General features: G+C 47.9%; 1 protein-coding gene, 1 long non-coding RNA gene and 1 pseudogene across 7 annotated transcripts; all 3 read left to right on the top strand.

Moving 5' to 3' along the window:
- The first annotated feature begins 3,623 nt into the window (after positions 1 to 3,623).
- On the top strand, positions 3,624 to 7,609 carry LOC120699016 (LEAF RUST 10 DISEASE-RESISTANCE LOCUS RECEPTOR-LIKE PROTEIN KINASE-like 1.2). Of its 5 annotated transcripts, XM_039982857.1 has the most exons (6): positions 3,624 to 3,950; positions 4,574 to 4,670; positions 4,907 to 4,982; positions 5,100 to 5,139; positions 5,227 to 6,784; positions 6,952 to 7,609. In XM_039982857.1, exons 5-6 carry the CDS (start codon positions 5,993 to 5,995, stop codon positions 6,976 to 6,978), a joined length of 819 nt encoding a protein of 272 aa, XP_039838791.1. In that variant the 5' UTR covers positions 3,624 to 3,950; positions 4,574 to 4,670; positions 4,907 to 4,982; positions 5,100 to 5,139; positions 5,227 to 5,992; the 3' UTR covers positions 6,979 to 7,609. The 5 variants fall into 5 exon arrangements, with proteins under 5 accessions (XP_039838791.1, XP_039838792.1, XP_039838789.1 ...); XM_039982858.1 differs by lacking the exon at positions 4,574 to 4,670; XM_039982855.1 differs by lacking the exon at positions 5,100 to 5,139 and having other exon boundaries at positions 3,628 to 3,950.
- A 2,670-nt stretch (positions 7,610 to 10,279) lies between these two features.
- On the top strand, positions 10,280 to 12,242 carry LOC120699018. 2 transcript variants are annotated; one of them, XR_005685162.1, is made up of 4 exons: positions 10,280 to 10,976; positions 11,263 to 11,328; positions 11,431 to 11,571; positions 11,734 to 12,218. It is a non-coding gene; the product is annotated as an uncharacterized LOC120699018 (long non-coding RNA). The 2 variants fall into 2 exon arrangements; XR_005685161.1 differs by lacking the exon at positions 10,280 to 10,976 and having other exon boundaries at positions 10,984 to 11,328; positions 11,734 to 12,242.
- Positions 12,243 to 13,358: 1,116 nt separating this feature from the next.
- LOC120700849 lies at positions 13,359 to 19,980 on the top strand (annotated as a pseudogene).
- The last annotated feature ends 2,227 nt before the right edge of the window (positions 19,981 to 22,207 follow it).

Genomic DNA, 22,207 nt, shown 5'->3' with positions numbered 1-22,207 from the left:
GGGGCCATCGTCCAGATCCGGCTGCGTGCCCGCCGTTTTGCTGGTGGACGGCCGCCCAGCAGCTGCTCCGCCTGTCTGTTCCCGTCCGCCTCCGCCCGACCTCAGCCTCCTTTTTCCGGCGGCCTGAAGGAGGTAAGCAGATAGCCCGCGTTGCGTACTGATTTAATGTTGCACTGTCCAATGTGGATGCACTGTCCAATGTTATTATTTTGCTGAATCTAACGGTAGAATAAATCATATAGGGTTAACAGAAGATGGGAGATTCAGAGGTATTGCTTGTTAGGTTTCATTTCAATGGGGAATTTGTTATTGATGGAACCTTGGTGAATATTGCAATGGGGATTATGGAGTTTCACACATAGATAAGGATAAATTGTCAATCCCAGAGCTTGAAGGGCATCTACCGGATCTCACAACCTTTAGAAGGATTGTTAGGATGTTTTTGTTGCCACTTGGTGCACCACTGAATTCTGGAATGAGGATGCTTGTAGATGATAAGTCATGCCTTGACATGTTTGATGCAGTAGGGTCAGATGGGGCTGTAGACATTTACACTGAATTAATTGATGTGGACTTGGCTGCAATGAGTGAATCAGATGGTGGTGTTGACTTGGCTGCAATGAGTGAATCAGATGGTGGTGTGTTTGACCAATCTGTAGAATATGAAAACATGTTGCGTTTGGATGCTCCTGCCACACATGAGGTTGCACAGGATGGTACACAAGTTGAAGAAGAAGAAGAGGCACTCATTGGAAGAGATGCAAACAATCAGATTGGTGAAGAAGATGCCTGGTCGGCCACAAACAAAAAGGAGACAGGATCCTTCAGAACGAGTGAACTCTAGTCATAAGTCATCCAGAGTTGGAGTTAAGATTAGATGCCGACATTGCCAAGGCACTGGACACAACTCTAAGACATGCTCCGTGAAACTGGTGTTTATACAATTCATCTATTTAAGATTTATGTTTACACATTTTTAGCACGCCTTTCTTTTTCACAATAAGAGTGACATGCCTCTAACTGTTCTCCTTAACTGTGCAGCAGAAAAACTCGACAACCGGCAATAATCCTGGTCATTCTCATGGATCATCTTCTACCCACAACAATAATGCTCCATTGGCCATTGAACCAGCAACATCTAAAGGGAAGAAGCCAGCTACAACTTCGGGCACAAAATCAACTAAGAGAAAGGATTTTGAGGGCTATGGATTGTATTACAGTGAACGCACTAGTGCATCATATATTCAGGTTAGTAAATTCTATTAAATTGATCAATCTCTATGCATTATTCAATTAAATTGATCTAACTTCAATTGGTTTGCAGACTGGGAAGAAAAGTAGATTGGTGTCCTTTGGGACTTCTAACTGCAGCGACCACAGCGGCGGGAGGAGCTCTGGGAGGCGAGCACAGCGGTGGGAGGAAATCAGGGGGGCGAGCAGAGCGGCGACCAGAGCTGTGGGAGGGAGCAGCGGGAGGAACGACGACCAGAGCAGTGGGAGGGAGCGGCGGGGGTAGCTTTGGCCCCTGCCGAGGCGCCGCCGACGAAGGAGGACCGGACTGCGTCAGCGCTGGCGCCGAAGGGGTGACTAAGGGGATGCGTCAATGAAGGGGATGCGAGCGGATGGGGTTGGGGCTGGAAAAAAAATGGGGGCAATTTGGTCCTTTCACATGCCCTGTTGCCGCTAAATTGACAATGTGGACGGGAAAACGGACGGAAGGTCGAAACGGACCCCAAATCCAACAATTCAGGGATTAATTTGGCCTGCGGAAAAGTATGGGGATGAAGTTGACCCTTTCCCGAGAGTTCAGGGACGTCTTTGCCTGTTTTGCTTTTTTTTTACTCCCCCCCACGTCCTCCTCCCTCCCTCCCATTCTCTCTCTCTCCCCACGACTCGATCCTTCTCCCTCTCGGCGCTCCCCACTCTCCTATGCCATCCTGGCGGTGGAGCTGAGAACGGCCGGCGGCGCGCGAGGCCGGCGGCGAGCAGCAGCGGCAATGGGGACTCCGGCAGGGGCCGTGAGGGTGAGGACGGCGAGGCGGCGGTAGGCCAGCTTGGTGGCAGAATCGGGTTCCCCTGTTCCCTCCACCCCCATCCCTTGCGCGGCGGCCAGAACGCGACGGGGCAGCAGCAGCGGGGCGCGCGCGGCGAGGCTGAGGCGGTGGCGGGGCCCATGGCTGTTGGATGGTACGATCGAGAATTCATTGCAACTCCTCTGCTGCTGTTACGTTAGCCTGGCGTTTGGTACGCTGACCGGAGCTCTATTGGAATTTTGTGGTCCACATGCTTTGCTGCCGTCCATGGTTCTCGTGAGCTGTGTCCGGTCTTATCTTCTCGCTCTCCTCTTTTTGTGTTCATCCATTATCCCTTTGGTCCTCTCGCCTCCTCCAGCGCGGCCGCCGGCCAGCCGGCCAGGCTACTCGGGGCTCGCCAGCGCGGCGCTGTGCTCAGGGGAGCGGCCAGCGGCCGCGAGGCTAGGCCATGGCGCGTCCGGCGGCCATGTTGAGCGCCTCAGTTGTTGCCATTTACAAAGCTCGGCGGCTCGGCGTGGCTGCGACCGGCAACTCGACACGGCGGTTCCTCCGCAGCAGGTGCTCTTTCGTTCTCCTCCTCTCGGCGCAGCAAGTAGCTCGGCGCGGAGCGGCATGGAGGCCTGGCGTCGTGCAGTGGCCCGGCGGGGGGCGCTATCTTTTTTTTCATGTATTTTTTCCCTTCACCTTTTTTCTTCTTTTTTCTCTCTCTATTTTCTTCTTTTCCCCACCGCCGGCGCCTCCGGCTCTCTCTTGATCTCTCTCGCAGCTCCTCCTCCTCTCTCTCGCCGTTGGCGGAGCCGAAGCTTCTCCTCCTCCTCCCTTTCTCCCCTGCTCCCGCGCGCGTCCTTTCCGCTGGCTCGCCTCCCTTGCTGCCGCCGCCGGCCGTGGCTCCCCTGGTCCCGCGGCACTCGCGCGGCGGCGGCCGGCTCGTGGGGGCGCTCCCCACTCCCCTGCGCCTTCCTGGCGGCGGGGCCGAGGACGGCCGGCGGCGCGCGAAGCCGGCAGCGGAGGGGTGCGGCGGCGAGCAACAGGCGGCGGCGGGACTCTTGCGCGAGGACCGGGCCTCGCGCCGCACGGAGACCCAGCGGCGCGTGGGGCGGTGCGGTCGGCGCGGGTGAGGGCTGCGCGCGGCACCGCGGCGGCGGCCGGCTTGTGGGGCCCGCGGCGGCGGCGGCGGGAGGCATGGTGGCGCATGTAGGCCGTTAGATGGCCCGATCGGACGGCCGATTTTTTTTCGGGTCACGTGGCGCGATATGTAAAGAGACAACTGCCGTCTAAACCGTCTAAATCATTGGAGCTGCCCCAGGACCCGCCGGCCGGGCTTACTACGTATTAATTAGGTCAGACACTATTAATCAAGTTCCCGTCATGGATCGAATTCACCCCTTTATTTGTTCCTCCCGCTACTGCCATCGACGAAGCCGGCCTGGCCTCCTCATGCTCCCATGGCTTCGGCTAGGCTGGCTAGTGGGGCGGGTCCATTTGGGTTTTTCGGGTTGGATACTGAGATGGGTTTTATTGGTATGGGTCGGAACGGGTTTTAGCAGTTATTGGGCTGGGGCGGGTTGGATCTTCACTATATGCGGGTTGGGTGCGGGTTGGATGGTGGGTGACTCGCTAGTCGAGTCCTCCCGGTTTTCGCAGGGAGGGTTCGACCCCATCCGCCACCGTTCCACCGCCCTCCATCCTCCCGATCCCGCCGGCGCCTACTGCCCTCCTCACCGGCCATCCTCCCCGTCGCCCTTGCAAGGCCGCAAGGCGCAGGCCGCCCTCCTCGCCGGCCATCCTTGCAAGGCCGCAGGGCGCAGGCCCGCCCTCCTCCCCAGCCGTCGGACTGCACTCCGGCGCCGCGCCCTCCTTGCCGGTCGTCTGCACCATCCACCCTACCCGCCGGCTCGTCCCGCCCCTCCGCGCCAGGTGATTGATCTTCTTTTTGCCCCATCGACGCCCCTCCGATCCTCCCCCATCTCTTCCTGCGCATCTCATGTCCTTCCCCGCCACCGGCGTGTCCGACGCTCGCCAATCTCGCGCTGCGCCTTCCTGCTCTTTGCCTTCACCGTGCTTTTCCTCCTTTCCGCCCTGCGCCAGGTCGCGCGAGTTGACTTGCCCCTCCCGGACGCACCCCGCCAGGCCCATCTCGTGATCCCTACCTCTCCAGTTTTGTTTTTTTAAAGATCACTCTGCTACTTCTTGCTTGCTGCGGTTTCAGCTCACGAATTGGTCCGTTAGGCGTATGGTTCTGGGCGCAATGCGATGTTGCTGAATGCCCGAATTTGCCTTGTTTGTGCTTATGTTGCTACTCGAGTTAATCTCATTTATTTTGAGCATTGGACTTGTCTCCAGACCAATTTTTCCCTGGTTTCCTGAAACTAATACTAGCTGCATGCTAAATTGTTAGTGTTCTTCAAACAAAAGATTGGAACCATATGGAGCAAATTGTGCTAAATTTTTAAAGTGCTAATGTATTGGCTTAGGTGCTAAATTTAGTACAGGTGCTAATGTGTTGGCTTAGGTGCTAATGTGTTGATATATGTGTTCAGAGAACTCTATGGTCTTGTTCCAAAATCCAAATATAGTGCAGCCTGAGGAGCGCTGCGGTGAGGTCAAGATTACCTTCAGGATTACTACGAAGCATAGGTAGCTATTTAGACATTCTGATATCTTGATATCTGCAAAGTAAGGGCTAAATTTCGTCTGGTTTCATAAAACTGCAGATTAGCTCAAAAGAATTATGTTTTGCTTGATCAAACTGACTGTCTTATGAAATCTGCAAATCTTTCAGAAACTAGAGCAGGCTGCACGAATTGCAAAAGCATAAACGATAAAAAAAAGATGACTATAAATCATATTTCTTACCCAATGTTCATAAGCAGGTATGCGTTGACGATGATGCAACAATTTGGAAGCAATGGAACAAATGGGCACATGAAACCTAGGACAAACAAAGAGGTAATTTGAGATTTTTCTGAATTGCACTGGATTTCTCACTCAAATTCACCAAGTTTGCAGAACTGCTAATGTCCATGTCCCCAAGAAATAATGATGATGATGCAATTCTGGTTGTAGGTGCTTTTTGAACCAATTCCAGATAAAGAAAGGAAAAAAAGTTAGAAAACAAATTATCTCATTAGTCATGAATGTAAAACTACGAATATCATGAACCAATACTTTTTGAATTTTTTGCCTTATGCAGGTGCAGTGGAAGAAGATCATGTTTGATAACATGAAGTATATATGAAGAAAATGGCTCAATTAATGAGGGCCCCTTGATGCTTGATACAAATTGTCCAGTAAAGCTAGTGTTTATCAGACCAAAAGACAGTTAGTGTTTACAGATTTCTGCAATAATTGGCATGTAACAACTATAAATTATGTTTGACTTTGGTAGAGGCTAAATGTCCTGATGATGCATTAGTGTAACTTGTGTGTGTTATGTGTATAACTTATGTTTGGCAGAGGCTAAGTGAGATGACAAATTGACATGTAAGAACTGTAAACGTGGCTTGCTTGTTTGGTGTGTAATTTATGGTAGCTTGCTTGTTTGTATGTTTATGCGTTCGTAACTTATGCTTGCTTGTATTATGTGTGTAACTGTTCAGATGGGCTTTTTTTTTTGGCTCGCTGCAGCTATTGCTGCACAACAGGCAACTGGAGGTGGCAGCAGCAGCAGCAGCCAGCCGAACGGTGGGTTGCTTGAGGCAGCAGTAGCAACCAGCCGAACGGTGGGCTGCACAACAGGCAACTGGAGCAGGCCTAGCATCTGACGGAATGGTGGGCATAACCCATGGGAATCAACTCCTCTGCAGTCGACTGCAGAGTGACAACGTCACTGCACGTGGGCCCAGCCGCTCATCGGGCCCACGCGTCGGTCACTGCAGTCGACTGCAGAGGATCTCAATCCAACCCATGGGCACCCACCTCTGGTGGTGCGGGTTGGAGTGGGTAGTTAATTTAAATCTATGGGTTGGGTTGGATTGGTTAATCATTTTAATTGGCTGTGGGTAGGGGTGGATTTTAACCCATTAGCAGGGCTAGCTTCGGCCTTGTTTCTCCTCTTCGTCTGCTCAGCCTTGGTCGCCTCGCCTGCGCCACTGATGACGGCTGCGGCACAAGCAGGCAGCAGGGAAGGAGAGAACTGCCCGCCGTTCAAGCTCTGCGGCAGCGTGAACATCAGCTTCCCGTTCGCGATCCTCCCGGAGCAGACGATGGAGACCAGGTGCGGTCTGATTGGGTTCCAGGTTCGTTGCACCAACAACACCCCGTACCTCGGGTACAACCGGCAGAACCACTGGTTCCAGATCCTCGACATCTTCTACGACAACGCTTCCTTGGTCGTCGTCGATGTCCGCAAGCTCGAAGCCTTCGCCGGTTCCTCTGCTTCCAAACCCTGCCACCTCCCGATGAACAACAGCTCCAACAAGATCGGCCTGCCCTTCTCGGTCAGCCCCGCCAATCAGAACCTGATCCTTTACAGCTGCTCGGGCAAGCCACCCGCAGAGGCGGTGAGGCAGAGTCGCGGGCTGGTGGAGACGGTATGCTCCAACGACAGCTTTTTTGGAGTCGTCGAGAGCTACGACGCGTCGGGCAGCTACGGCAGCTACTCTCTGGAGGGCTGCAGCGCCACCATCGTGCCGGTGCTCGGGAGTTCGTCTGGCAAGGCGAACGTGAGCAGATACGAGGAGCTCATCGCTTGCGGCTTCCTCTTGACGTGGCAGGTGCCATATCGTTTCCACCGTCGCCCCAACTGTCAGGTAAATTCACTTACGAATTGGAACATTCGCGTTGCTTTCCAGCTAGTCTTGCCCTGCCGTCTGGCGTTTGCCGATCATTCGTCATAGAGTTCCGTGCATTTGTTTTTTCTTAATGATTTACTGCTCGTGGAGAAAAATAACCCTAGAATTAATATGACATGTAGTAGTCTGATGGTCAGTTGACTGATGAGTGATGACCATTGTTGGAGGAGACTGAAGACTTGGACCTAGCTAGCCAACGCTGGCGCACCACCACGGCTTCGTTATCAGCCCAGAAGACTAGCATGTCAAACTTGGCCAGCTGCGACAGTTGAATTCGTTGAACCATCATCGTTCCCGACCTTCACACTCCCACGCAACTTCCTTTCAGAAGAAAAAAGAAACCATCCACCGACATTTCTGGTAATTCCTGACTTACCCCTGCAGCGGCATTTCACGCCCACCGTAGCTAGTCGCACACTTGCAATACTCCCCGTTGCAATTTTGCAAAGATGCATCCGTCCCTTGCTCCTGCGCCTGCCGTGCTCTGTCCACCTCTGCTACTGCTCGCTCTACTAGCCAGAACCACCTCAGCGCCCCTAAACGCGACGACGGCGTCGTGCGGCGGCCTCACCATCTCGCCTACCCGTTCTGGCTAGCCGGCACGCATGGACCGGAGTGCGGCTACAAGGCCGTCCAGGCAGGTCACCTGCGATAAAGGCAACACCTCCCTGAACAACTCGTACTGGAGGTACCAGATCCTGAACATCTTCTACGATAACAGCTTGTTCATAGTCACCAACCTCGACCTGACGTCAGACGTGCGCACTTGCGACCTTGCCTTGTCGTCCAACGGATCATTTGCCTGGCTCGCTGGGCTGAGGGAGTACAGGGCCGAGGACACTCGTACACCGCTGCCGGTGGACTGCACCGTGTCGATGTTGCCAGTGCTGGGATCCAAGGGAGCGACCGGGGCAGACAACTGGCGGCGTGGGTTTCTGCTAGAGCACAACTACACGACTGAGGACTGCGCGCCTTGCACTGGGACCGGCGGCCGCCGGTGCAGGTTCGATGTCACCGTACCGACGATACGTTCGAGTGCCACTGCTCCGACGGCGTGTACTCGAGCACCTGCGGTCCGTCCAATGCCCCATCGGCTAACTTCTTATTCAAGGGAAGGGAAGCCTTTTTTCTTTGTCAAATATTCCATTTTGTTAATTAAGCTTAATTGTACTTTCTTATGCATATGATTTTGTTGGAACATTGGTACATAAGAAATTAAGAATCAAAGTTCTAAGATCACGCCAAGTCCTTATATTTTTAAATGACGGGAATGGAATACTTCCAATCCAGCCCAGACAGTGGCGAATCTAGGTTGAACAACTAGAGGGGGCTCATGTTAACTCTCTTCTTCTTCCTCTTCTTCTCTTCCTCTTCCTCTCCTCTTTCTCTTCATTATTTCATCCCAAAAATGTTGGGGGGCTTAGGGGGGTTTCCATGTATCTTGGGAAGGTAGGGGGGGCTTGATCCCCTCTAGCCCCCCATGTAGATCCGCCCCTGAGCCCAGGTAACAGAGGGCATACCTAGTGAAAATAACAGTTCAAGGAAAAGCGAAACGTACTTGTCTGGATGCCCAATATCACCCTGTATACATTGAGCTGTCCAGACATAAAAAGAAGGGGAAAACACGATTGGTATATATACAAATTTAATGCTCACAGCTGCATGACATGTCCAACCTTTATACAGAATTTTTATGGGACAACCAGTAAGGAAACTGATAATTGGCCCTTGCTGTAAAAGAATGGACAACTAATTAGCAAAAGCATTCACTTTATATAACTTACACACTTCAACTACACCCCTGTGCAAGGATTTCATATATGAATTTTTTTTTAACTTCTAACTGGTACTGGATTTCAATCTAAGACCTTGAAGCAATCATATGATTACTTCTCAGCTTAAGATTAACTACTATACCACTTGGGCTGGACGTTGCCTCTATTTGTTAGTCACCCCTGATTTACTTGGTGCAGATATGCATGATTGACGGACAAGTGTAAGCATCAATTAGCATTTTCCTTTTAGCTCATATATATTAGAAGAAAAATCACATAAATATCATCACAAAAAATGATAATTATTAATCAGCTTTTAGGATCTGTCAGAGATAAGAGGGACTGCTAGCTCATACCTCTTGTGATTTTGTAGACAAGCATTTCCCATGTCCAACGTGCAATGATCCAACCAGCATTCTTGATGTTGTCACGATTAACTTTCCACCCTATGCGGTAGATTATCATACTTTCAGGATCAATGAAAGGATGAGTTCATTGCAATACATGCACTTGCTTTCATTAACATGCTTATTAATCCAACTTTTATATGAAATCGACTATATATTCAGAAGACTTACTATACCTAGGGATGGATTCGGATCGGATACGGATGAAATCGGATCCGGATGTCACCTTTTACCACATTTTAATCCGGATACGAATACGAATGCGGATCTCATCGGATACGAATACAAAACGGATAGTTCGAATCCGGATACGAATCCGAATACCTTCTCGATTTGAAACATAGAGCTATCATAAGTATGTTTATTTTGTAAATAATCTTATAGTAGATCAAAATCATTATATACTGTAAGTAGGAAGTAAAGGATTAGGAGATAGCTAATAAAAAAATATATAATTATCTATGCATAGCTTTTATATTAAATATATAATACTAATTATAAATGTAAAATAAATAAATATTTAAATACTTAATAATTAAGATATATAAAAAAGATTTTATCATTAAATAAATAATTAATTTGACTCGTATTAAATAATTTTAATCATGAAATAAATATATTAAATAGTTAAAGTTAATTTTTATATCATTACTAATTTTAATAAATATATTATTAGTTATCTAGCTTTCTAACTAATTTAAATATTGTACATCATTAAGTAATAGGTATAAAGATAAGTTTAAGATTGTCTCACTAGTCATTTTTTCTTTGCGGATACGGACGGATACGGATGTAATCGGATATTCTTCGAATACGAATATGGAATCGGATAGAGAAAAGTTCTTAAAATCGAATTCGGATGCATCCATATGACATCCATATTAAATTCGAATACGGATACGGATATCCATATTTACGTTTTAAGCGGATACGAATACGGATAATTCGGATGTTCAGACATCCGAATCCATCCTTAACTATACCACAGCCCAAAAATCCCGTCAGATGTGTGTCGGCAAAAATAGATTAATAGCAACAAACTGTCGGTCGGTAAAGCTCTGCAACAGTCAATCAGTCGGTAATTCAAGTTTTAACGACTGACCATCAGTCGGTATTTCTTCGCACCATCAGTTGGTAAAAGCTCCATCAGTTGGTAAAAGCTGATATAGGCCTCAAACCATCCGTCGGCATGCATGTACTGGGCCTATCAGGCGCTTCAGGCCCACTCCGGCGCGCAATTTTTCCTTCATGAGCCCACCAGTGACCAATCATCTTCGGAGAACCCTAATTCTATCGTTCTTCTGCCCCTGCGCGCTTGCGCGCCGCCATCTTCCCCAAATGTCTCCGCCACCGCGCGCTCTCCCCAAATCTCCCAAAGTCTTGCGCGCTCGACCGCCTCGCGTTTGCTGCTTCTCTCCCAGATCTCATCCAGAGCCGCGCGGTGCTCCTTTATCAAATCCATCCCACCTCACCTCCGCTCGCCACTCACCAGAGCTGGAGACCCGACAGCAACCACCGGCCACCGTTTCGTGGAGCCGCGCCGCTGCCCGCCCACTGCTCCTCTCCCAAATCCACGCCTCCTCGCGTCCGCCTGCCATTCACTGGAGCGGGAGACCGGGCAGCCCCACCGGCCGCCGCGTCCAGGAGCCGCCGCATCGACCCACGGGAGAGCAGGAGGCGCGCCGCCCACCGCTCGAGCTGCAAGAAATGCGGGACCCGCAGGAGGCTGCGGGCGGCGAGAGCGCGTGAGGGACCGCGGGAGCCGGCGCGTGCCTTGTGCTCGCATCTGTGCGGGGGACCTCCCAGGAGGCGGATGCTGCACAGTATGGACTATGGAGCACATCCATTCGTGCGGGCGCAGAGCGCATCGGTGGCGGCGGCCGCGAAGCCGCATGGGCCGCATCGATCCCCTTGCCTGCCCGACTGCCCGAGCCTCTCGTCACGCTCCATCTTTCAATCTCCATCAAGGTATTACTTTCCATTCCCTCCCTCCCCCCTCCCCTTGCTTGGATTTTAGCAGATCCAGTTGCACTTGTAGTCCTGGATTCATATACGTATGTATGCTTGTTGATTTGAGGACGTGCTAGGGTCAACTGTCAAGTTGTTCGGTGGTGCTAGGGGTTTTTCCCCCCTCTTTGCTTACAAATTACTTGTAACACATGTTGGTTAGCATTCCGTGAGCTGAACTATATAAGCATTTCATATATACCGAATTTTGTTGATGGGAATGAATACATGGGTAACATATACGTAGTGACAAGGAATGAGGAGAACAAGGAAAACGATCTTGGTCCTGCACCTCTGGAAGAAATGGCTCCAGGTATGACATCCCATTAACTCTTGCATACCCCCTTAAACTGAAAGTAAATGCACATGGTATGACATATTAATGCCTGCTGATTTCTTACGCATCTATTACCAGCACCATAACCTGACTGAAGAAATGACAGTACTTACCATGGCAAGCAATCGAGCTGAAAGCCACTGTGGAGGTCTAGACTTTCCATCTTGAATGTTCCGCAACTCCTCATGCTGCACACAGCATAGCATGTTAGGAATTCAGGTAATTTTTTTTTTAAAAAACTGGTATTTTTAAAGACATTCCTACAAACAGTGCAAGTATCTGGATAATATATCATGCATTAGCTACATATTTGAGTTCTGTATGTATTATGTAATTGAATCATTTCAATCAATCATTTCTAATTATTTTTTTTCCTTCAAGGTGTGAGCATGGATGCCTGATCGCAGAGGGAGGGCATGCTTCTTTTGTCTACCAGTTCCAGCACATTGAAATTGTGTTTCTTCTGAACTTCCTAGAGATAAAACTAGATCTCCAAGAGGATGCTTTATAAGGTGTCTCCAAGAGGATGCTTTATAAGGAGTCAAGTGCTTAGCTGTGTTCCTGGTATGTAGCTTTTTAGGTTGTGTTTACAGGCTAGGCCTTCTCTGTAGTTAAGTCTTTTGGCGTTCCTGAGCGCCTTTTGGTGTTTACTGTGATGGAAAATTTGGCTGTATATGCTTCTTGTAATTGCTTGCTTATATGGACCCTTTGTCTGTAGTTCTGGGGAAAGATTGGACAAGTAAATGTATGGGTGATCAATGTCAATGTTTGTATGCTCATATTGAATCTGTTGGCTTCAAATGAAAAACCATCAGTCAAGTGTGTTTGTTATGTATTGTTTCAAAAAATTGGTGCTGTATGATCAATGAGAGATTAATTATATTATTTTATATGGATTCTTAGCATTGGATTGTTAGTTGGTAAAGAAATTTAGCTACTTGCTGTCAGTGGGTAAAAAAATTGTAACAGATCATTGGTTGGGATATGTGTCAGTTGGTATATCTTAGTAGGGCATCAGACCATCAGTTGGTATAACTCTGTCAGTCGGTATAAGTTATACCGACGCCACTTACAACGACAGAAACATGGTGTTGGCATACATCTATACCGACTGATGGTCTGTCGGTACAACGGCTTTTAGCGATTGACGGTCAGTTGGTGTATCGGGGCTGTGGTATAGTGACTGAGGACAAATAAAACACAATATTCATTCATTAAGCAAAAGGTATCTTGACTCACGTATTTTCAGTACAAGTGTCCGTGGTAACTAGTTTATTACAACTTTACTGAAATGCATAATCTCCACTATAGTACCAAAAATGAATTTCATAAATATCCTTCAGTCACAGAAGAGCCACATATATTTCTCTTGATCTTCACTGTTAGCGCATCTTCTCTCTGTTACCATGGAAATTGAACTCTATCCAACAGACGAAACGAAGGAAATGAAATCATAACACAAGAGTGGCATATCCAGACAGTTTGAGATCGTGAATCCCAAAGTCAGCTTTAGATAGTGGCATAAGCCACCTTAGGGGAGTAGCATATTAATCAAATTTCATCTGTAAAATGAAGCATCAAATATTACAGTGATTCCTTCCTTTTTGCAAGAGAATCAAATATTAAATTATGGACTACTTTCTTATACAAAAATTATGTTCTATTCAGAGGGCAAACGGTCTGCGCCGAAGACAAATATTAATAGGTATGCTAGTTTGACATCATCTCATTTATAACAATCCAAATTTAAGTACCTGCTGATAGTAATTTCCTATAGGTACAAGTTACCCTTTATTATGTCTTCTAATATAAAACTGGCTGATCTGGAGTAAAATTATGGTCTTTATATAGCTTGTTCATATTTTTCCTAACGTATACTTTGTCATTTTTTTATTTCAAGAGAAAGAAATACATATTTGCTGATAGGATTGAAATCTAACTGTGCATTAAATTACATATCGCTATTGTTAATATATAAAATAACATGTATTTTAATTTCAGTTTCAATGTCAGTATCTGCAAGCTTGCTCCTAGCCTCCTACCATGTATATATGTGTTGGTATGGTATAGAAAGAGGCAAAAATTCTCGTTTTTCCTACACAAAAAAGGTAGCAGCAACACGAAAGGAACATCGAGGCCCGAATAGCATCGCATGGATCATTAGCTCCAAAAAGATACAAGTGCTCAGAAGTAACAAAGATAACATCCTCCCTTAACGATAATCTTGGTGAAGGTGGTTATGGTGTGGTTTTTAAAGGAAGGCTAGATGATGGTCGTATGATTGCTGTGAAATTCTTGCATGACTCCAAAGGAAAGGAGGAGGAGTTTGTGAACGAGGTCATGAGCATTGGCAGGACCTCTCATGTTAACATTGTTAGCTTATATGGGTTTTGTTTGGAGGGCTCGAAATGAGCCCTAATATATGAATACATGCCCAATGGCTCTTTGGATAGATATATCTACTTAGAGAATCCTAAAGCAGTTTTAGGGTGGGATAAGCTCTATAAAATAGCCATTGGGATTGCTCGAGGGTTAGAATACTTGCACCATAGTTGCAATACACGAATTGTCCATTTTGATATCAAGCCTCAAAATACCCTTCTAGATAAGGATTTTTGCCCAAAGATTGCTGATTTTGGTTTGGCCAAATTATGCCATACCAAGGAGAGCAAGCTCTCAATGACTGGTGCTAGAGGAACAGTTGGGTTCATCGCTCCTGAAGTGCACTCTCGAACTTTTGGGGTTGTTTCAAAAAAATCTGATGTTTATAGTTATGGCATGATGCCGCTAGAGATGGTTGGAGGCAGGAAAAATGTGAGATCAGTAGCTCAAAAGTCAAGTGAAACGTATTTTCCACATTGGATCTATGACCATTTTGGTCAAGATGATGGATTACAGGCATGTGAAGTCACACATGAACATGAGGGAATCGCTAAAAAGATGATTGTGATTGGCCTCTGGTGCATCCAAATATTACCTATGCATCGTCCTACGATAACCAAGGTTTTGTAAATGTTCGAGAGAGGTTTAGATGAATTGGACATGCCACCGAAGCAAAACTTCAGTCAAATACTGTAAGATATTTGCTATACATATTTCTGCATCTGTCCAGTGCCATTCAGAATTGAGTTGATGTAGGATCATTTTTTCATTCTTTTGCAGTGGAGATCCAGCTTATACTTTTATTGAAGAAAGCACAAGTAGGAGCAGTAGTGCCAAAGCAAAAGTTCTCAGTGAAGTTCTAAAGACCAAGGAGTTAAGCGTTGTGAACTCAAAAATCCTACAGCGTTTACCAACTCTATGAAAATATTACCTATACCATTGGAATTAGGCATTCTATCATAACTTGTACACACATTCTCGTATTAACCTTGTGGGCCATGCATCTATATGGTTGCAATATTAAGTTACAATGATACAGTACTTGTTTCCGAAAAAAACACTACAGGCCTACTGTAATATGTTGCACCGCAAGTCTGGAAATCATAAAGATTATGCCAAGAGGGGAAAATAAATTATCCAAGCATGCATAAGATATTTGGCATAAACCTAACATATTCTTGGTTAGCCGGAGATTGTCACTGTTGTTTCTTCACGCGAGGCAATATCTCTAAGGTAGCCCGTTGCCCAAACCTTCAAAATTCTAATGACCCACCTGTGCTTGTATCAAGTAATTGAACAAGCATTCGTTAAGACAATACAAAAAACAAATTGTCTAAAAATAAAAACATTGGAGTTTTGGAGTTATTATGAACCTTGATGGCAAGTTCACGACGAAGCTGATCGTAGTAGATGGCAAGTTCAGGACGATGCCATGTAAATCACTACCGGAAACCGGTAATTCGCCGTGTGCGTCATTGTTCGCCGTGTGCAAATCCACGGGCACACGGCAAACGGCCTCTTTGCCGTGTGCCATATACAAAACACACGGCGAAACAACAGCACACGGCGAAAGGGGCTTCGCCTTGTGTCTCAGGACGGGCACACGACAAAGCCGCCTCTTTGCCGTGGGCCCATGATGGTACACCGCGAACAGGCCTCTTTGCCGTGTGCCACAGGCCGGCACACGGTGAAGAGGCACCATGTGCGCAGTCCGTCCACCCACAGCTAACGGCCGCTCGACGCCGTCCAACTTTGCCGTGTGCTCCACCTGGGCACACGGTGAACAGTTCGCCACGTGGCCTGGCGCTGACGGCCGCTCGACAACATAAACTTTGCTGTGTCCTGCCGTTAGGCACACGGCAAACCCAGCTCTTTGTCGTGTGCCAAACACGGGCACATGGCAAATAGAAGGTTTTGTCGTGTGCCACGCCTACGGCACACGACAAAATAAAAGAAATGCCTCGAATCACCTATTCAAGCGAACGTGTGGCCAAACGTCTATAAATTATATAAAATCGAAACATAGTCTGAAAATTATGAAATTTGTCGTCATGTCAAGATATCATCCATGGAGGCTATGGTAAAAATTTGGTTGCATTTTTCACTTTTTTCACAAACACTGCTTACAAACTGGAGTTTCTTCGGAAAAGATCCATAGAGTTTCGAAGATTGTAGTTACGTCTGTATGCGTAATGATGTTCAAATTATGATTTGTGTTCAAAATTTTTTCTATAGACAATAGACCACATAAAGTACTTCATATTCAATTATGGCAATTTTTTGGATTTGTTTGTCATTTTTTGAATTTTTAGTAATATTTGAATTTAGCTATATATGCATAAAATAATGGAAAATTTTGCAAAGACGCATTTCATATGAAATGTTTAGTGAGTTTGGTAATATTTTTCAGTGTACATTCCATTAAATTTAGTGAAACATGTTTTAAAAATGAATTAGTTGACTAAGAGATATAACTGCATGAAATAACAGAATTAATTTCAGATTTTTCCGTGTGCCCTGTCTGTGGCACACGGCAAAGATAATTTTGGTCCCAAAAAAAGAATTTTCTATGCTTCGCCGTGTGTACCAGATCTGGCACATGGCGAAGTTATAACTTTGACGTGTGCCCCTGATCTGGCGCACGGCGAAGTCTGTGGCACACGGCAAAGATAATTTTCGTCTAAAAAAAAGGATTTTCTATTCTTCACCGTGTGTACCAGATCTGGCACATGGCGAAGTTATAACTTTGGTGTGTGCCCCCGATCTGGCGCACGACGAAGTTGTAAATTCGCCGTGTGTCGTGGATCGGGCACATGACGAATTTCTAAACACTTAGGCCCTGTTTAGATCTTTACCCGTAAACTCCGTAAACGCAAAAAAAAATGTCACATCGAATGTTTTGACGTATGCATGGAGTAATAAATGAACTCTATTTACAAAACTTTTTGTATGAATGGGCTGTAAATCGCGAGTCGAATCTAATGAGCCTATTTAATCCATGATTTGCAACAATTATGCTACAGTAACCATCCGCTAATTATGGATTAATCATGGATTAATTAGTATCATTAGATTCGTCTCGCGATTTACAACCCATATGTGCAAAAAGTTTTGTAAATAGACTTCATTTAGTACTTCAAATTAGTAAGATTCCATCGCAAAAAAATTTTGCGCTCTATCTAAACACGGCCTTAGCCGTTTCGCACCCTGTCGAGCTCCTCACTCTCTCTCACGCCCGACGCCGCCCCGCCGTCCGGCCCGCTCGTCGCCGCCCAACGCAGCCGTGCCCCCGCCCCGGCGCCGCCACACCCTACCCCGGCACCGGCCCGGCGCGGCGCCGCCTTGCCTGTGCGCCCCCGCCCCGCCTGCGCGGCGCCGCCCCTCCCCGACCCGGCACGGCCCCGGCCCTGCGCCGCCCTGCTGGCCCCGCCGCACCCCGTCCCAGCGCTGCCTCACTAGTGCGGCCCCCACGGGCCCTGCACCACCCCGCCCCACCCCATCCCGGCACCAGGGTTAACGCTACCGACCGGTCCGGCCAAACCGGCGGGGTCCGGTACCGGTATACTGGACCGGTTTGGCCGGAAACCGGTGGAAATCGGTCAAATTCAAAATCAAAGTCAAAATCGCATGTTCAACCGGTTCCGACCGTATTACCGGTCGGTTTGACTGGTAACTGGCCAAATTCATTTTTTTTTCTTTTTTTGGTTTAAATTCAAATGCCCGCAAAGTATACTAAATAAATATTTGTATAACATATTTTAGGCTAAATGAACCCTCCAACCCTCTTTTGTACTACTTTTACATTGTATTTGTATACTTTTGTATGCACACTTTTTTTTACTTCAAATCCCCGCCTACTATACTAAATGAACGAATTTTTGAGAAAATTTGACACCATTAGATTCGTCGCACCTTGAAGTATTTTTTGGAATTTTTTTATTTTTTTATACTTCAAATTTGAATTTTGAATTTGGGCCGGTTTGGTACCGGCCCAAATCGGAACCGGGCCGGACCGGTTTGACCGGTAACCGGTCAAACCGGACCGGTTCCCACCGGTTTGGTGAACCCTGCCCGGCACTGCCCCGCCGGTGCCCCCCCGTCCCGGCGCCGGCCCGCCCCGCCGGCGCCTCGGACCCATCGTGGCGCTGCCCCGCAGCGTCTTGGGCAGCCGTGCCGCCGCCCCGCCGCGCCTTGACGCGGCCCCTGGTGGTAGCCTCCCCGCCACGCCGCGTCGCTAATTTTTTTAGTCATGACATTGGAAATTTGACCAATACTTATGTTGTAATTGATGGAATTAGGTTCGAACAAGGAGGAGAAAGGAGGACAAGAAGATGGGTAAGAAGGGCATTTTGAGATAGACTTAACCGGAATGATCGAAATGGAAGTACACGATGATGAAATGGTTGATGACGAGGACGCTGGTGAGGAGGTTTGTAATGAGAAAGACCTAGAATTACTTGAGCGATGACAATGAGGAGGAAATTCCTCCTTTGGAGCATGGGCTTGAACTTCTCGACTTGCGTGATAGTGATGATCCGGCTAATCCCGATGAAGATGATTATTTCTAATACATGTATGATTCATACTAATTGATTTATTATTTGTAATATCATGTTACTTTTTAATTATGTCTTGTTTATTTTCCTTCTCTTTATATGAATATTTTGTTTATAAGTGCTGATTGGTTTACTGTTTTTAATTGCAGGTGATTGAAGAAAGATGGTGGACGGCGGACTTCAATGATCGATCACCTCACTTTACGAAAGAGTCATGCCTCACTCGGATGCTGGTGAGGGGTCCGAGAGGAGTTCCGGGTTGAGGTGAGGCAGGGGTCGAGGGAAGGGTGGATCCAAGAGTCAAGGGAAGGGTGGAGGCAGGAGGCGTCGAGCGCCTTCGCCTATAGCGCCATTTGAGGAGGAGGAGGAGGAGGAGGAGGAGGAGGAGGAGGTGGAGCATCCGCGTGCCCAGGAGCAGGAGCAGGAAGAGGAGGAGGAGTGGCAGGCAGAGGCGTAGGAGGAGGGCGAGTCGTCTAGTGCTGAGGAGGAGGAGGACACGACAGGGGATACCTCTACGCCGGCTATCTGGTTACGAGGTCCCTCGCGACTTCCAAACAGGCCGATACCTGTTGCCTTACGCCCGATGATTCGACCGTGCGGCGATATGTAAGTAATTTTACATGTTATTACTACCTTTTCATTTCATAACTGTAAAATCACAATAGAAACCAATATTTTGTCTTAATCACTTTGGCAGGAGTTGGACCGTCCTCAGTGGAGGTGCTCACAGACCCAAGGTCAATGGCATCCTAGGTCTTCTGTGCAGGGACCACTTTCCAGGCCTGGTCCACTATCAAGGAAGGTACAAGCTGGCTTGGACGTGGGACCACAGCATCGCCGCCACCAACGGTCAGTTGGATCAGAATGGCAGGGCGTTTGAGAACAAGGCGGAGCGGGTAAAGGGGGAGCTCTGGGTAAGTTTTTTCCACGAAAAACTGGTGAATATGTCACATTCATTGAACATTTTTGTAATGATGACTTGATCCATCGTCTTTATATGCAGAATTTTTACATGTGCGACGAGGGATACGAGGAGCGGGCAGCGATTGTAGCTCACAATCGATGCGTTAAACTCGTGAAGGACATGCATTACGAGGTGCAAGTCCAGTGCGTCATCAACTTCTGCGCACTTTTCCTTAAGCAGAAGATCAGAAAGCCTAAGACAAGAGAGTTAAAACTGACCCGAGAGCAATACTTGCAGGTAAGTTTAAATTTATTATGAGATTAAATACATCTCTAATTCTCTCTCTTCTTACATGTCATACATTTGATCATGTGTAGGTGCCTGCGTGGTGGTGCCGTAATGGTACCGTGTGCTGGGTACGCATAGTGGACAAGTGGTTCCACCCCGAGTGGCAGGAGAAGCACGATGCTGGCCGGCAGCGGTGATTGCTGATGCCAGGTCCAGCACACCATCAAGGCAGTCTCAACAACAACGAGTACAGGGCTAGATGGGTACACAGATTGATTTCTTTATTCTAATGTTCAATTCTGCATGATTTGTAATGAACTTGTTCCTTTTTCGCAGTCGTCGGCACATGAAGGCCAGGAGTGCACCCAGTTCATGAGATGGGCTCTGGCCCACAAGGGCAAGGCGATGCCCAACATCACCTACAACCCTGATGACCCGCCCTCGGCGTACAGCAACCCGTCCGTCCACAGTCGTATCCAGGCGTACACAGAGATGTGAAGGCAGGTCCATGGGCCAGACTAGGATCCGAGGACCCTGCCCCTAGATGGAAAAGTCATTATGAGGGTGGGAGGAGGCAAGAAGCATGGGTGGTACTATATCGGTGACAGCCTTGTAGACTAGGCCAGCACTTCCACTCTCTCCTAGATTCGAGCGAGGAGCACGAGCAGTAGCCCGGCCATACGCTCATGGCTATCCGTGTCACAGCTCCAAGTGCCGCAACTTCAGGTTATTTCTGATTTATTCATCGTTCGTTCAGTTTGTATATATGTTTGCTTTGCATTGTAACATTGTGATAAAATATTGTAGGCCCAAATGCAAGCGTAAAAGGAGGCCTATGAGGCGGCGCTGGCCGAAGAGAGGAGGATACGACAAGAGAATGAGGCGAAGCAGGCGCCCAAGATGGCCCAAATGTACAACTACATTCGAGGTCTTTCTGTCCAAATGGGTAATCCCATCCCACCGATGCAATTCCCTGTGGCTCTTGCTCCTACTACTCCGCCGGTGAGCAACTCGACAAACTTGTAGTTTCATTTGAAGTATTAGATACTTAGAAAACTTTAGACTTAGAGATTATAACTTGGATTATAAGTTGAGAATTTGATTTTTATCTCACATGCAATCTACTCTCTTACTTTTTTGCAGAATCAATCGGCGGCGTCGAATACGCCAGAAATGTCGCCGGCCATCTCACCGACGTTCCCCCCGATCCAGCTGTTCCCACCTCACCCCGGCGCCCCACCACCGTTCGACGACCCACCTCAGCAATAAACTTGTTTATTTCAGTATTTATGGACTTGTGAACTTCTGGATATGTTGTGAACTTGTATACTTTGCATTGGACTTCTGGATGTGTTGTGATGTTATTTGTGGCTAGTTGTGATATATAATGCATGTGATGTTTGTTGTGATATACAATACCTGTGAAATAAATATTGTGATATGGGTTCGTTTATATGTGAAAAAGCAAAAAAAATAGAATTTCTTTGGTCACTTTGCTGTGTGCCAGGGCCATGACACACGGCAGAGTGACCATTTGCGCTAGCCTGGAACACAAGTTTGCCATGTGCCACAGCCCTGGCACACGGCGAATTGACCAAGTTTCACCGTGTGCCTAGGCCTTTGCACATGATGAATCCTTTATTTTTTTGCCGTGTGCCACAGGACCGGCACACGGCGAAGCCGACTGCCGCTGGGCCCCTCCGCTCGTGTTTGCCGTGTGCCTACTACCTGGCACATGGCGAACTCCTCCGTCACGCTGTCAGCCGTTGTCACGCCGTCTTTGCACTTTTTTGTGCCGTGTACCCCTGAAAACACACGGCAAAGGTGTTTGCCGTGCCTGTAGCTACCGTCGAGGGTTCGCCGTAGGCCACCGTCGGCGAAGAGTTCGCCGTGTGCCTGGGAGGCTTCGCCGTGTGCTTCTGGCACACAGCGAAGTCTCAAAATCCGGTAGTGAATGAAGCCGAGAGGATCATAAAGTAGTCAAACTGAACCCCATAAAATCCACCGAATCCAAATGCCTATTGTCTCATTGCAAAATCGACATACGCTCCCCATTGACCTAAGCAGTAAGCACCAACCTGAAATGAATAGATCTAGACGCATATGACAACTAAAAATCAGTTGTGCAATCAAGGCGCATACTTACATGGTTCCTCGAATGCCACCTCTTTGTCGAATCTCAATCGTCTCCTCGCAAGGGATCAAGGCCAGGGCATGTCACGCCACTTGTGATGCGGCGTGAGATTGGATTAGTGCGGGTGCTGCAAGCAATCCCCATCTGGCGCGCCTTGACCACCGGCACCGAACCTGCGGGGCTGAGTGGCGAATTCCAGGAGATCCGACCATCAGGGTGCTACCGTTCACCGCCGCCCCTCTCGTGTCTCTGTGAAATGGCGACCGCACCGGCTTGGCACTAGACGTCAGGACGGGAGGGATCTTCATGGACTAGTAGTCGTCTTGTCCGTCAATCTGCTACGCTGACGAGCTCATCCAGATTCAGCAGAAACACAATGTAACAACTGGCAGGGGCCCAATAGATGAAAGCTGATCAACGCCGTGGGCTGGGTCATCACCACCACGGTAACTCGTGCGGGCCTTGGGATCAAACACCTCGGCGACGAGAGGGCAACATGGCCTTACGTAGACGCTGCCAGGTGAGCCCTCCCGGCCGCCGCCGACGGAGCCGCCATCGCCGACGATGAAGGTGCTGCCGCTGCTCCCAGGT

This window comes from Panicum virgatum, chromosome 3K (genome assembly GCF_016808335.1).
Source record: "Panicum virgatum strain AP13 chromosome 3K, P.virgatum_v5, whole genome shotgun sequence".
Lineage (NCBI taxonomy): Eukaryota > Viridiplantae > Streptophyta > Magnoliopsida > Poales > Poaceae > Panicum > Panicum virgatum.
Note: the sequence above shows the minus strand (reverse complement) of the source record. Positions and strands in the feature narration are given on the sequence as shown.

Excerpts from the sequence above, each read along its gene's own strand:
- LOC120699016 (XM_039982858.1), top strand. The coding sequence starts at position 5,993 with ATGGGTTGGGTTGGATTGGTTAATCATTTTAATTGGCTGTGGGTAGGG. Across the intron at positions 6,785-6,951 it reads ACCGTCGCCCCAACTGTCAG|TCTGATGGTCAGTTGACTGA; the intron begins GTAAATTCACTT and ends GACATGTAGTAG.